The 17,391-nt window shown below is 35.4% G+C and overlaps 1 protein-coding gene across 1 annotated transcript in view; it reads left to right on the top strand.

Moving 5' to 3' along the window:
- Positions 1 to 17,391, top strand: part of LOC18425747 (Pectin lyase-like superfamily protein) — a 58,617-nt gene that overhangs the window by 24,058 nt on the left and 17,168 nt on the right. Inside the window, exon 3 of the mRNA XM_088861850.1 lies at positions 6,055 to 6,261. Coding sequence (XP_088717976.1) covers positions 6,055 to 6,261 — 207 coding nt within the window. The remainder of the gene's footprint in view (positions 1 to 6,054; positions 6,262 to 17,391) is intronic.

Raw genomic sequence — 17,391 nt, 5'->3', positions numbered from 1 at the left:
GATCTATAAACATATGAAAATCTTGAAAATGGACGGTCTAGATAATGTATTGCAAAATATACTATTTTCAGGACTCAAAATATTTTTATTTTTGTCATATTCATACATCTCTATGTTGAAATGATCAACTAGAGGGTTTTTCAATATTAAAACAACCTTCTCCGATGGATTTTTGAGGTGCATCCGTAATTCTACATTTTAAGACTGCAACCTTATATAAACTTTTTCCTTAATAATATTTACTCAATCTTTAAGCAAATGGCTGACTGCACCTTAAGCATATGTACATCAACTTTCCATTAAGTACCTTACTAATTGCTTGGTGCATAGTAGCTTTACTAGTAAATTAAGATCTACTACAAGTATTAATTTTAGAATGCGTAGTGTGTCCACTGTCTAAGTTCTTTGCTAGGAGCTTCCAAAGAATTTAACTCTAATTCTCGTAGCCAATATCGCGTGCGGGTCTATTTCTTGGAGTCCCACGCAACAACACTCCTGCCAAAGATCCATTGATAGACTTGGCTTCAACTAGGTCCAAATTCTAGTTAACCTTTTTGTACACCTTTAGGAAAACGGGCTCGCCAACGTAGCGTACCTATAGCAAGCAATTCCTTTGAGATATTTCAATACTCTTGACCAATATTAGTAGTAAATCTACTTAGTTACCTATGCTATGTATTGTACTCAACTATTTACCAATATCTCAACTACTTAGTTAGAGATATTTTCAATACTCTAGCCAAGACAAAGAACTACCTATGCTCTTTTTTAATTAACTACGAGGATGATATGTGGTTGGACCTAGATCACATTCAAAGAGGTCAGTTTTTATGATGATTCTCTTGATGTAGTGAGATTGGATTAAGATATATGCATCTAATTTTCTCTCTTTCTTGATTTTAAAGTGCATAAAGTATCCATATGTCTTTCATATTAAATTCAGAAGGTAGTACATTATTAGTTTATCTTATGTATACAAAGTTACCGCCAATTACAACCATATCATCTACATATAATCACAATAACAACATTAAAAAATTTGGCATAAATTATAGTTATCAAATTCAAAAATAGAGGATCCATGAGACGAAGTAACATTGTCAAAGTTCTCATGTTATGGTTTTAGTTCTTCTTTTGGTCCATATAAGAACATCACGAGACAATGTAGCTTTGTAAAACTTCTCACTACAATTTTGGTGCTTCTTTTAGTCCATACAAGAACTTCACAAGCTTACACAATTTGTGTTCATGCTCTTGTGACAAATCCTTTTTGTTGCCCCATGTCAATCTATTCATGAATATTGTCTTCACATCTCAAGATGCAAAATCAAAACTCTAGATGCATATGTAAGAATCCATACAAGAACTTCACAAGCTTACATGGAAACTAATTTCCTAAATTTTAGCATTCGTAGATACTATAATTACATTCGGTACTACGTCCATAGATCTATATGCCTTGCATTTTATATGATACTCTACCTAAATACATTTTGAAGTCTTAGGTTCAAGCTTGTGCTTTTGCAGGTCAAGAATTCTACCAAGGTATCCCTAAACCTTGAGAAACACTAGGTAACATTCTCATTAGAATTTGAATATGGCACTCTTTCTCAGACAGTTCCTGCTGGCAATAAAGCCTCTACCCAAATATTTGGAGGAAGATTGGAACCTATGAGCATCACATTGAGTGATACTATCAATCTCTTCATAGAACGTTGTGAAATTGTCAAGGGTAATAATATTCACCACCTAGTCATGTTGATGTTTTAATTTTTAAATTCAACTGATTGTCAACTTCAAATTTATACACATAAAATTTCCCAAAAGCTCCATCATTTGTTCTCATTAAAGAAACATAAGTGTATATTGAAAAATAATCCATGGAACTAATAAAGTACTTATTGCAACCATGTGTTTACACATCATTAATGAGGAAAATGGTTTCTCGTTTAGGAAGTAAATCTGAGGCACCTATTTTCTTAATGCATGAAAATTGACAAAACTAATCTAGTCATTTAAGTAAGTCTAAGAGGAGGTATGACTTTTATTTATTAAGAATTTGCACATCCCCTTATATGCACATTCCCTACCAACTAACACACCCTTATTTAACAAGCTAACATGTTGGACTCGAAAACATGCTTAACATGTTTATTGATGAGGTAGCTTAAAATGAGTTTTTTTTTCTTACCTTGGGGGCATGATAGACTTCTGAGAGAGTGACAACCATATCAGAGGTGTACTTAAGTTTAGCGGGCTGCTTCCCTACTACTTCCATGAGTGAGGATTCTCCATGTAATATAGGTCCGGCCAGACTGTCTCGTCGATCTTAAACATTCTCCTATCATTCAAAACATTTTTGGTAGCCCTATATTCTACTTACTTATCCCAAACAGCTCTAGGGACAGCAGCGACATATCTCTCTTCCAATATATTTGCATGTGTAAGTTGCTTCTGGCAAAGCATGCACTTGTTCATAAAATGTATCATCTACCATATAAGTGCAAAAACCATTTTTCTAGTTGCCTGCCTAGGGCATCCTTGTTAATCTTCTCAATCTTCCTCTAACTGATCCTAATTCGTTCTACCTTGAACTTCTATTTTTTTCCTGCGTCCTTTAAGAAAATGACCCCTCACTACTAGCTTCAACCTCTCCTCCTTTGTGCCTCAGAGTTGAGTTTCCTCATTGATCCAAGGGTCAGTCATGAGCTATTCCAATGTTATGTCCTTTTGCTTTAGGATATTTTTTGAGTTCTTTCAATATGGGAGTTGTATCATGATGTTTATTGCCACTTGAAAGGCCTCTTCCAGTTTCATGCCCTACAAGATAATTCCATTTGCAATGCAATTCAGGCACTTTTACATGAATTGGGTTATTATCCCTAACATGAAATCCTTGTATTGATTTATCAAGAACGACTTCCTCTTGGTGTCCTTTGACTGTACTAACTATCTAGGGCTTCCCATAACTCCTTCGCTCTCTGGTCTGGACTAATAGTTAAATAAGCAACCATCAAGGAATATTTCCTTTACAAATATTTCTCAATACCATGAGTGATCCCTTATTTGACTAGTCATCCTCTATCTATTGGATACAAGCTTCTTCATCATAAAAGGATAAATTCAAGACATAGGTGCTATGGATAGTGGCTGCCACATTATAATTTATTGAGTTCGATTCCTACCATAGGTAGAGGACTCCTCTATACTGATCTACGTAAAAATAAAAAAAAAATACCAAAAAAAAAAATCATTTGAAGATGAACAAGGCCAAGGTTGTGTTGAGCCTGAGCTTGAGATGTCAAGGGATCAGTTTTAGGATCTATTAGTGCATCAATTAAAGCATCTATTACCATCAGCTTAGCAATAGAGGTAGCAAAACCTAGACATTGTTGTGTAAGCATGTATACAATCCTAAGCATTATCATTAAAGATATGATTTCCACTACCATCCCTTGAAATTCACATCATCAGACTTCTCCTATCGGACGAGATATTGATTTATAAATTTAGTACAAAGAAGGAATCCTATTTTCTAGTGGGAAATTTATCAAAATACCAACATGTGTGAACTATTCAACATTTTACGAATTTTCAACTATTCTAACTTATGAACATGTGTGTGTGTGGCCAACCATATACCATGTTTGATAAATGGAACGCATTAGATATCCGCTATTTAGTTGAGCACTAGGGGTCAAAGAAGGCAATAACTCATTCTTAAAACTCGCATTCTTAAGACCAAATAATCGGGCAGAAAAGAGGGATAGCTCTCCATTCCTAGTTCTCCCATTACAGCATACTCCAGCTTTTATGAATATCTTGAGATCGAATAAGAGATCTGGTTAGAATGCAATAGTTCATCTCTCATGGTTATTTAGATAAATTTCCCTTTTCTAGTTTAATACCTTGAACGTGTCGACTTTAGGTTCCTTTAAGGATTTAATTATATGATTATACTGTTAATATGCCTGACACAATCTCAATTGAAGTAAAACATTGAGGATACATAGTAACTGGTAAAAAATCTCCACCCATTTCATAATCATAGCATAGTTCATGCAAACACGAAAAGAAAAAACAAAGGAAAAAGAAAATAAAACTCAAAAACTTATCTTGCCTTGAATAGAGAAACAATCCATGTCAAATAGTGTGTTAGTTAGCTTAATAGCAACCACAAATAAGGTGTTTAAGATAATACAAGCCAAAGTGAACAAATTCGTCTATAATTCAAATTTATTATTGATTTTGATGTTCATCCTTTGGTACAATGTTCTTTGATATTTTGAAGCTTTGAATGACTTCTTTCACTACACAAATGCATATTCTTGTCTTAACCATGGTTAGAGCTCACCTTCTAAAACGTTGTACTAACAAGCGGAGGAAGTAACCGATCGAGAAAAAACCATAAGGTGCCAACTTTGGTCATAAGGGTTTTCTTGAATGGTGAATATCAGATAAGCAAGTCGATCTTTTATGTGTACAAACTAGTGAACAAGATCTTTCGAGTCATCATCATCATAGCCTTTATCCAATTAATTAGGTTAGCTACACGAATCCTAACCTACCATATTTTTCTATTAAGGGTTATATCCTCAATGAAGTCATAAGTCCTCATATTATTTCGAACAGCTTCCAACCACATCTTTTTAGGCTTTCCCCTTGTCCTTTTTAATCCTTCTATTTGAAACTCCCACCTCTTCACAGGTGTTGTACGGAGTCGTCACCACCGAACAAGGTCTTTTGCGTACAAGTTAAAAAAAAATAGAAATTTGATTGTATATTAATTGAATGACGAGGCTCTTTGAGGTATTTAATACGCCGTTATAGAGTAGCTCTGTGATGTAATCTAGTACGAAGGAGTATAGATCGAAGATATGATTGAACCGAGTGAAATAATTATTAAATATTTATAAGAGTTTCATTCTGTAAAAACTTCTAAGGAATACTGGGCCAAACTAATTTTCACTATGTTGGGACTTGATTTTCATTACAAACAAATAAGTTCCAAGGAAAATGATTAATTAGTGATAAATAATTGTTCTTCAAATAACTGCGATAAAAAATTCATCATTGCAAAGTTGCTTTTGATATTCAAAATCCATATGGCTCACCTAATTTGAAAATTGAGTACTGATATAACTCAATCTCATTGTTGATTACTTATTAAACAGTGAGCACCTGGGAGTGGTGGAAGTACTAATACATATTAAAAGCTTTTGAAATAGAATTATAGTGGTTAAGCACAATCCAACTAAAACATGGGCTCCTTTGTTTAATTATAGTAAAAAAAACAGACATTTTAATCACTGACAATGAGTTTTGGTGCGAAATTTGGGAATTTAAGCACTTTAAAAAGATCCAAACCTCAACCGATAAAGAGATTAGTAACTCTGATTTAGCCTAATAAAACAAACTAAATGCACAAATCTTCGCTGCCTATACTCAAACTCCCCAAAACTATTTAAGTCTTTTATTTTTTGGGTGAATGAAAACTAATTAAGTTGGTTTGTAACACTAATTAAGTCGGTTTAAGTTATACAAATATTTAAGAGAATACAGCTCCAAGTCTACTAGTAGAGTAATGAAATCTAGATCACATGGATTATCGAATTGTCATATATACATATCGGATTATACTAGCGTACATACATATCGGATTATCCGATATATATGCCTTTTGACTCACTACTCAAGTTGTTTCATGCTATGTACATGATTTCATCGTTTTGAACTTCTGATGGGTTGATTATATTGTAAGCTTATAAAAAAAACAAACCCAATATCTTTAGTTCTTGAGCTACTATTTAGCATTATCGACCACTAAAGTTTATTTTTCTGTTTTTTCTTATTGATCTAGCACAACTGCCTTATTATAAGGCTATAAAATAATGAACTGTTACGTCTTTAATTTTTCATTAATGAAAAATTGGTAAGGGGCTTTGTCCCCTACTGACTTACCCAGAAACAAAAATATCACATAATTTATACTACATCTTGTTTGCTTATTGTGTAATAAAAATCAATATTTTTTTCTTTTTCGTCATAAACTAGAATGTGGCTCCTATCGCAAACCCTGGGGATGTTGGTGGGCAAGCTGTGGCTTTCAGAATAGCCGGTGACCAAGCTGCTTTTTGGGGTTGTGGTTTCTTCAGTGGTCAAGACACCCTTCACGACGACCGCGGTAGGCATTATTTCAAAGATTGCTTCATCCAAGGTTCCATAGATTTTATCTTTGGCAATGGAAGATCTCTCTATGAGGTAAGAAAGCTTCATGACTTATTTGTTATTATTATATTGCTTACATTGCATTATTGTTTTCATATCAAACCCTCGTCGCCGACTTAGCTAATTCGATCACTAAAGTGATTGGTGCGTTATCTATATATATATATATATATATATATATATATATATATATATATATATATATATATATATATATATATATATATATATATATATATATATATATATATATATATAAAACCTTTTTAATGATTATCCTAGGAAATCTTACAAGTTAAATTTAGAAACTGGGGTGAATTGTCAGATTTATTTTTCCAATTACTTATTATAATTATAAACTTGGGTAATGACATTTTTGTCATTGAAAAAAATGTTGTTTATCTTTTCACCAAAAAAACATAAGTACTTATTAATATACCTACGTACTTTTAATGAAGGTTTAAAAAATACCCCTCTCGAGATGACAAATATGTCTTTTATTTATTTTTAGTAAAAAAAATCTTATTTTTAAGAAAAAAATTATATAGAGCTGAGGTCTAAACAATCAAACTAAAGCCCACCTCAAAAATTTCACTAACAAAGGATGTTTTGATGCCAAATACATCAAATTGATCATCTTTACATCAAAATGCATGGACATGATAAAAAAATGGATTTCAAGTATTAGAAATAGGGCATCTTGTAACACATTTTTGGACCATCCATTTTTAAGTTTTTATAGATCTACTCGATCTACACTATTTTTTAAGCTTTAAATTTTAAAATTAAAGATGAAAATATGTTTTAAGGATATCACTAAGATTTTCAATATTGAAACCACATTTATCGACAGTATTTGAAGGTGCGCTTTACTTTGATTGTTTAGAGTCATGGCTGTATACAAACTGCGCCTTTATTTATTTTTTATTTTCCTTGCTCATTAAAACTTATAGGATTTCATTGGGTATTAACTGTTGAAGAACTATATACTTGGGTATCTCTATGGGTTACATCCTATTAAATCTTATAGGTTACATTTAGAAAGGGGTATGATCCATCAAAACTACATTAGCAATCCCTATATTTATTTCATGGGTATAAAGTGAATAAAGATATTTTCCTAACTGAAAAGGATAATGTCAATATTTTCTTTAAAAGATGAGTAACTATGGAGTAAAAATCTAGATATTTTATTAATAGAACTACCTTTGTCTTTTTGTCAAAATTTAAAGAACACTTTATAACTTTTTAGTGAAAAGATAAACAATACCCTTTTTAATGACAAAAATGTCATTACTCAATTTGTAGCTATGGAGTACACTCTTTGAAATATAAAAGTTACAAGAGTAATGACTTGAAAATTTTAAAAATAACATATTCATAATTTTTAATTGTTTTTAAAGTTCAATCATCATTCAAAAAGTCAAAGAAGTCTTTTTTAATTTGAAAATTGAGTTTTGAAATATTCTAAAATGTCCAAATATGCTTTCCAAAATAAATGTTTGATTAAAAATCATTTTTGAACATGTAAGGGCATTTTTTGTTAGAAATTCTTGAAATACTAAATTCTAAATTCACCTCTAGCATATTACATTCAAGAATAATAAATGTGTGTATGTATATGTATTCGAAAACGACTGCTGACCACAAATATGTCATTTATTTTAGAAAGGGCATTTTGATCTTTTTTTATATTCCTTTCCAAATCTCATTTTCAAATTTAAAAAAATTTCTTTAACTTTTTTATTACAAATATTCCTTCACAAATTTTTCTAGCAAGTCATTGTTGTAATTATAATAAGGGCAGTTGTTATAAAAAATTTAGAGTATGAAAGTTTATGTTCACCATTAGTATGATACACATGTGTGTTCGTGTCACTATTGTATTATAGTAATGAAATCATTCTTTTGGAAAATCATCCTAGAGGCATTTCTATGATCCCGAATTTTGCACTTGTATTTTTTTTATCCCAGCAATGAATTTCAAAAAAAAAAAGAAGAAAAGAAAAAAAATGAGAACTTACCCCTACAAAAGGTGAAAATGAGTAGCTCACCAACCATGAATCCAACTAATAATGAAATCAATCCTTTAGAAAATCATCATCATCAAGGCATTTGTATGATCCCAAATTTTACGCTTTTATTTTTTTATCCCAGCAATGAAAACCAAAAAAGAAAAAAAAAATTGAAACTTGTCCCTCCAAAAGGTGAAAATGAGTCGTACACCAACAATGAATCCAGACCATCCATTTCGTGGACCTTGAGATCTAGGCCTCTAAGAACTAAAAATTATTTTATTTTTTAGAAGAATTTTTCATCCATTGCCTATGAGGCTACCTAAAAATTTGGAATTTAAAAAAAAAGAATCCATCTAAGGTCTAGATATAACCCTTCGGTCAAAGGACACGGTTTATTTGTGGCCAAGCCCGCATATGTAGAAATGCGGGCTTGGCGATAAATTTACTTTTAAATATAATTTGATCCTAATTTTTAGAGAATATATAATATTTAACATGGAGAACATAAATATGAAAAAATAAATAAATTTTGATAACTAGAAATAATAGTTATATTAAGAAAACATTTGGACCGTTAGTTAAAATTGTTTTTAGATGGACCACGTATTTACATCCATCTTTAAGATGGATGCTTTATACCTCTGGGCAATATGTAGAAATGCGGTTCAGTGTGCATGAAACAATTTTTCCCTGTCAAATAGATGGCCTATGTGCATTAACTTTAAAAAAAAGACAATTTTATTGTCATGTTTTCAAATTTAAGTTTTTTTAGATTGTTGATCATCGTGAATTAAGTATGTGATTAAAAATTAAGATCAAATAGTGCTCATCATGATTTTCTAAGGTGTGTTTTATTATAAATTATAAAACAGTTACATTATATCATGAGAAAATATCTCTGTACACCCTCTTTTTAAGTGTCATTTCTCAACAGACCCAAGATTTCAAAGCATATTTTGCAGCATAGAGATCTTATGAATTATATCTTTTAACCCCCAAGACCAACTGTACCCTAGCTAAAAAAAAAGTCCAAATGGCATCATTTTTCTATTTCTAAACCCCTTTTCTCTATCTATCTCTCTCTCTTTCCATGCTTATCCCCAAATCTCTCTCTGCTTTGTTTTAATATTAAGAAAATGAGATTTTTCAAAAGATATATTTTTAATATTAAAAAAAAAGAGATTTGGGGTGAAACATATGAAAAGAAAGAAGGAAGTTTAGAGAGAAACAGATAAAAGGATGTCTTTTGAACTTTTTTTTTATTTTTTGGTAGAGATGATCTAGAGGGTTAGAAATATAATATATATGGCATCTCTATGTCCTAAATCTCTTGAAAACTTGGGCAAGTGCATGAGTCAACTAACTCACTATATATGTCTCCAAAATAAAATATCCAAATCATCAATAAAAATAACGTGACGATGTGATATTGATGGTCTATTGAAAATATATAGACCTTTATATGTGGTTTCACCCATATATAAAGCATATGTGATTAGTATTCCCAACCATTAGATCTGAATGGGCAGCTTTAGTTATAATAATATGTATAGGATTACCTTATTATCATCTTGACATGAATTATGGGAAAGTTCCCATCGTCCATATCTTGCATGAAGAAAAACAATGTTTTGATAGAATAATATGATCAAAATATCACTGCATGATGTAGTGACATTTTGGTCAAATTTTCATCTAAAATATCATTTGTTTATTTTTATATGATGCTTGACGCCATGAGAAGTGCACACACTCTAAAGTTTATATCAAGATGATTGTAATATAAAATATGAAAATAAAATACTCCATGCCATTTGATTAATATCATATGCTTAATGGTTAACTTATAATATTTGGCTAGAGTAATAGCAGTTATTCATTTAGATTAGACGTCTGGAAAGAGAGTAACATCTAAAATTTGCTTAGCAATAATAATTGTGCATAGAAATACATAGAAATATATGAGCATTCAGAAATAGTCATGTGAGAATAACTTGTAAGCACACTATTAGACCCCTTTTACCCTAAGCCTCATTTATGCAAGCCGAGTGGTGCATGTGATACGTGGGTGGGTCAACAGTGTGCTCTGGGGGTTTCCCAAAAGAATCATCCAACATAGATATTACTTTTGGTGTGATTAGCTACACTCATAAAGATACAGCTGTTTATGTGACAATTATATATGAGATGGGTGAGTACCACTCTTCCTTGATGGTGAAATAGGCTAAGCTATGAGGCATCGGGTAAATGGTGTGCTCATAGGTTGGCTGACAATTAAAGACCCTTGGTGTAAGACCTTAGACAAGATGATGTGGGATGACATCTATGGCGTGACTAGATGGCTCAATTTGATGGGACATGGGCACAAACTATGTGTAAGAGGTGAGCCATACACCTCGCTAGGTGGGGATTGTGATTTCTACTGTGGGTTCAAATATATACCTGCCTTGACATGGGCATATGTAATGCTCATGAGCCATATGATAGTGGTAGTGCATGTATGAGTGGGTGAGTGAACTCAATGACACGTTATAATTGAACTATGATGGTGCACGGTTAGACATGACCCTAAATAGTGGGCTAACTAGGTGTAACCAACCCTCCCATCAGGAAGCCATGGTGAGAGAATTGAGGGAGTGAGGAGGTGGTTGTACCAAACACCATTAGTGGCGGACTGTTATGCACGTTCCTAGAAAGTACGAGGTTGTAGGGATCATGAGCGGTTGTATGTAACTAACTTAGAGTGTATGGTGACCAGATGGCCTCCATACAGGTCATGGTGGCGGTATGACCTACGTGTGCACAACTATTGAAATTCAAATTTGTAGCCTAGAGTTATAAGAAGCCCCTGCTCAGCTTCTGGTTAGGGGAGTCTGTGGCTACACACATTGCAAGTGTATGTAGAATACCAATGGACTACAGCCCTTGACTATTGCTTATATGTATGCATGGTTGTGCTCTATTTCTTTCTCTGGTGGGGGCCTGTGGAAGGTTGGCCTAGCCTTGGTTATGCGAGAGCTGAAGATTGGCACTGCACGAGGTGTGTAGTGAGAATTCACCCCTTTGACAGTTGGTATCAGAGCCAAACGGTTGGTTAGCGACTGTGACCATAGCTGGTCGTATAGCTGATGTGCAAAATTATGTGAATCAACTCGAGAAGTATTTACCCACCCTTGTGGTCTAGGACAGTTGGTTGGGGTGGAAATTTATTGTCTTAGAGGCATAGATCCAAGCTTTAGCGATTAAAGTGAACAACCGTTCTGGCATCTGTGATGCTCATATGGGAGGGAAAATGGATGACCTAAAGACCTTCATGGAGTCCTTTGAGGCTAACCATATGAACCTGTAGGAGAACATTACTCTTGTAAAGAGGGCCTTGTGTAACACTAATAACATGCTAGAAACTCGAATTGGGAGGGTTTGAAAGCCACAGGAGTTCAAGGGCCAAAGAGACTCCAAAATGTTTGAGAACTTCTTATGAGATGTGGAGGAGTACTTTGAGAATGCTTATACCTACCAGGAGGGTCATATTAAAATTTTCTCTATGTATCTAGCTGGAGATGCGAATCTTTGGTGGAAGATGCCTGCCAATGACACCTCAAGGCTCAAGGTGAGCACATGGGAGGCCTTGAAACAAGAACTAAGGGATCTATTCACTACACAATGTAGCCAGGGTGGTTTGAGAAGCTTTTTAAGAAAGTATTGCTAGACAAGCTCGATGGGAGACTATATGAAGAAGTTTGCATCTCTGACGTTGGATATACTAACCATGATAGAAAGGGACCGATTATTCACTTCGTGTCTGGGCTGCAAGATTTGCCCCAGGACAAGCTCAAGAGGAATGCTACGGCAGTAGCTGCAGCCAACACATTTTGATCTTCATGGGGTTGTTGAGCCAAACCATGTGGATGGACCATCGAGGGTGGTGATGGTGAGATGATGGTGGGTGTATCGCACCGGCACCAGATCTGAGAAGGGAACAACTAAAGAGAGAGCCACCTTAGAAGTCCTTCTCAGGCTGTTTAATATATGGAGGTGACCATAAAGCAACAATGGGCTCCAAAAAACATGCCCTCCATATTGTCTTGCTAGTGGGAGTGGATGAGGAAGCTTCAGTACAGGACTGCTCAATACGCTTGTTGAATGTGGCACAATTGGTAGAGATTGGGGCATAGGCTTGGGAGGAGTCTAGTCAGGGAGTAGAGACTACTGACTCTGAGGAGTCAAAGTGCTAAATTAGGTAGGATCGTCATGAGGAAACCATATGTGGTTAATGTGGGTCAGTGGGAAGGGTCCATTGACTCAATATGGCTAGTGGGAGGTGTGATAGGGCAAACCATCAACCTAGTCCTTACAAGAAAAAGAAGAGGAGATTTGGCAACTTATACAAGTATCATAGGAACTGGTCGACCGCTGGTTAGGTTGGTAGAAGACTATCCTCTTGAGGCTACAAGTGAGCGTAGTAGCAGCAATAGACCTAGGCACGCACCCAGACACATAGTAGCAGCGCAAGGATCAAATCATGTATGGAAGGGCGAAGGACCTAACCATGTGTGGATGAGCAAAGGACATCGTAGCAGCAGTGAAATTGACCAAAGTGTGAAATAAGCTAAACAGTAGTCTTGGTCTGGAAAACCATGGATGTTAGTTGAGGTCATGGTTTACTTCCGATGAGGTCATCGAAGATTAGGTGTGGGGGGCTTAGCAGACACTGTTTCCCCTTAAGCCTTATGTGTGCAAACCGAGTGATGTATATGGTGCGTGGGTGGGTCATGTGCATGGATCGAGGAACCCCCGTAATGCATCATCTAGCATATATGCTATTGTGGCAGGATTCACTATCTCATGAAGTTTCAGTTCTTTATGTAGAGAGTGGTGAGTACCTCTCTTCTTTGATTGTGCAACAGGTCAAGGTGTGCGGTATTAGGTGCATGGTGTACACACATGTGAGTTGACAATTAAAGACCCTAGGTGCAAGACCTTGTGCGGGAAGATGTGGGATGATGGTTATGGCATGACGGAATAGATCGACCTAAAGGGATATGGGCGAACCATGTACAAGAGGTGAGCCATACCCCTAGCTAGGCAAGTGTGGGCTGTAACAGTTACTAAGGGTTCAAAATATGTAACTGACCCAACATGGGCTTATGTGACAGCCATGAGCCATGTGAGAATGGCAGTGCATGCGTGAGTGGGCGAGTCGACCCAAGGAACCTTTGTAGCTAAAGCATGCTAGTACATTACTAGTCACGACCCTAGATAGTGAACTGTCTAGGTGTAACCCCTCCCATCAAAGAGTCATCGGGGAGGTGGTTATAACAACCACCATGAGTGGTGGGCTATTATGCTCATGCTTAGCTCCCACAGGATTGTGGGTATCATATGCGATTATGTGTAACCAACTTAGAACGTGCGGTGGTCAGGTGGCCTCCATCGAAGGCATGGTGTGTATCGTGTGGTTGAAATTTGAATTTGTAACCTAGGTCTATAAGAACCCCTTGCTCATCTCGTGGTTGGGGAGTCCATGGATATATACTTTGCAAGTGTATAGTGGAATACAAGTGAGCTACAACCCTTGACTTTTGCTAGCATTCCTTATGCATGATTGTGCTCTCTCTCACTCTCTCATGTGGGCATGTGAAAGGTGGGCCTAACCTTGGTTGTGTGAGAACTGAGAGTTGGTGCTGTATGGGGTGTGTAGTACAAATTTACCCCTTTGACGCACTTCACCCATTACTCTAATGTGTAGAGGTGTGAAAATGGGCCTATATCCTAGCATCTCTCGCTTCTATTATAACCAGTATTACATCGACACTCCCTCGGAGCTTCGTGTCATGTGTAACATGTTAATTACGTGATAAAATTTGATACTTAATTATATTAAAGATAAACAAAATATTCACCAAAAGGTTCACAATAGTACTTCAACTTGTATGGTTTTCATTTCATCTCACCACCACCACGTATGACGCCGGCTCCATATTTACATCTCAATTCCATTGGAAACAAAAACCACATGTAATTATAACAAGAAATATAATATTTTATTTATAAGAATTAATTATATAGCATATCTGCAATATAGGCTTTTTCACATATAATACACATAGACAACATGCATTATCTTAGTTCCTATATAAAATTAGTATCACACGTAGTGTTACCAGAATCGAACCAACCATCAAACTAGTGAGGGGTTTGGTCCAGTTAAAATCGGTGCAACCACTAAGCAAACTGGTTGAATCAGATTTTAGAGAAAAAAAAGTAAAATAGATATGATAGTTCAAAAACATAACGTGTATTAAAATTTTTGCCAACTTCATTAGGGTGGTCGAGATAGGTAAAACTAACTGGTCTGACTGGCCAAAACCAGTGAAACAATAGTTTTGACATGTTTTCAGACAAAAATAGTATTTATTTTGGACCAGACTGACCAAGATACTAGTCGGCAATTCAACTGAACGGACTACTAGCTTAGTCTGGCCCCTCGGTAACTATTATTACTTTATTATATAATAGCTTGATGGTCTTTATACTAGCTATTAATATAAATCAATATAGTAAAATCATTTATGAAGAAATATCATTGTTTTAAGTAATGAGCAAATTTGGCTGCACACTTTTCAGACAGTGAAAAAATGGGTGTCATTATCTACTCTTGAATTGATTTGAGTATGATTTATATGTATTGCACATGATATGCAAATAATGGTAGATGATTACATAATATTTCTAATAAAAAAAATTCCAAAACTGATGTGTGTGTGTATGAGTAGGAAAATATGAAATAAAGCAAATGAGAAATAAAACTTACTAACACTGAGATTTATGAAATTCACCTTTTCAGGCTACGCTCAAGGGAGAAAGATACGGATCCACTATTAAAATAATAGTTACAATGTTCTTCCAAGAAACAAGCTTTCTTGGGATCTCTAATTTCTTTTAGAGGCTTTCTTTCTCTAGGTTCTCTCTGTCAGAGGTTTTAATTTATTTTTTAAAGGCTCTCTCTCTCTAAAACAAAAGGTTCACTCTTTCTCTCTCAAACAGTATATCTCTCTCTTCTTCTTTTCTCTAAATGCAAGGTAATTCTCTCTCTCTCTCTCTCTCTCTCTCTCTCTCTCTCTTCTTCTTGTTCTCTCCCATAAAAGGCTCCCTGTATTTTTCTAATACACCAAGAAGAGGACCACACAAACTTAAAAGAGAAGACATGAAACCCCACATTTTTACTTTTATGGGTGACCAGAGAGAGTATCCCATAACAATATATAAGGTGGCTCATCTCTATCTCTTTTTAACTAAGAGATAAGAGAAAATATCTACCCGTAACAATCACGTGAGACTTCCTAATTTTATGAGATAATGACTTGGTCAACAAGTCATCTTTTTCTCTTTTCAAAAATGCCCCTCTAGCAAAGACAATTCTATTGACACCAGTCCCAAAATGGGATGGAGCACCCAACAATCTCCCCCTTCTGTTCCATGGGGGAGGTTTTACTTTGCAAATCAACAAGGTGCTCAAATTGCACTCATGTCAGTTATGCTTCTGCATAGCTCGTTCTTATCTCTAGCTAAGGCCTTGATCATCTTATCTGATGTATTTGTGTTGGTATGGATCTTATCTAGATGAACTAACTTCTTCTTTAGAACATCCCGAATCTAATGGTAATGCACATCAATTTGCTTTGTCCTGGAATGGAAGCTCACGTTCTTGCTCAACTGATAACACTTTTGACTGTCACAAAAGGCAATATACTTGTCGTGTTTCAAGCCTAGCTCCCCGAGGAAATCTTTTCATCCATGTCATCTTCTTGCAGGCTTCTATAACTACAATGTACTTGGCCTCCATGGTCGATAGAGCCACACACTTTTGCAGTTTGAACCGTCCTGAAACATATCTCCTTGCAAAAGTTAACAGGTATCCTGAGATTTACTTCCTGGGGTTTACATCTCTAGCAATGTCTGCATCTATGTACCCTTGTAATACACGTTTACCTCTTCCAAAGCACAAATATACTTTGGAAATTCCTTTGAGGCATCTGAATATCCACTTGACTGCTACTTACTGTACCTTATCAGGATTAGAGATAAATTTGCCCATTACACCAATTGGATGTGCGATATTTGGCCTCGTGCACACCATGGTGTACATTAAACTTCTACCACCGACGCATAGGGAAATTTTTATATTTCTTCCTTCTCATTCTCATTTGAAGGGCACTGCTTGGCATTTAAAATGACTTCCAAGTGGGAAGCCGACATGTTTTGCCTTGCTCATGCTGAACCTTTCGAGCATTTTATGAATGTACATTTCTTATGACAACCATAACTTTCCAACCTTCCTGTAATGAGAGATCTTCGTGCCCATGATCTGTTGAGCATGTCCTAAGTCCATGGAAAATTCATTGCTCAACTCTTCTTTCAACTTGACAATTGTGCTAATCTTCTCATCAACAATTAGCATGTCATCAACATATAGTAAAACATTTATGAAGTTATCATCGGAGAACTTCTTGACGAATGCACAATGGTATGAGACTGTCCTTTTATACCCATCGCTCCTCATTAAAGAATCAAACTTCTTGTATGCCTTGGAGGCTGTTTCAGCCCATATAGGATCTTTTCTAGCTTGCAAACTATGTGTTATGTTCCTTTTAACTTGAATCCTTCTGGCTACTCCGTATATATCTCTTCTTCTAAATCATCATAGAGACAATCTTGACATCTAGCTGCTCTATCTCTGCATTCAAACTTGTAGCCAGACCTAACATCATATGGACTGATGACCCTTTCCCCATGGGAGAAAATATTTCATCAAAATTGATACCTTTTTTTTGCCCACGACCAACCTTGCCTTGTACCTTGAATGTGGGCTTTTCTTTTCAGTATTTATCTTGATGATCCACTTATGTTGCCTTCTTGCCTTTAGGAAACTTTACCAGGTGATAGGTGTGGTTCTCATGCAAGGATTCTATCTCTTCTTATATAGCTTTAACTCACTCCTCTTGTTATTCCTCGGTGTTAGCTTCCTGGTAGCTTTTTAGTTCACCCTCTTCAGTGTATAAGATATACTATGATGCATGGTATCTGGTAGAGGGTTTATGTTCTCTAGAGGACCTTCTCAATTCAAATGTAGGTGGCACTTCTT

Source organism: Amborella trichopoda, chromosome 1 (genome assembly GCF_054954075.1).
Source record: "Amborella trichopoda isolate Santa Cruz 75 chromosome 1, AtrichopodaSantaCruz75HAP2 v2.0, whole genome shotgun sequence".
Lineage (NCBI taxonomy): Eukaryota > Viridiplantae > Streptophyta > Magnoliopsida > Amborellales > Amborellaceae > Amborella > Amborella trichopoda.
This window is presented reverse-complemented; position numbering and strand designations above follow the sequence as displayed.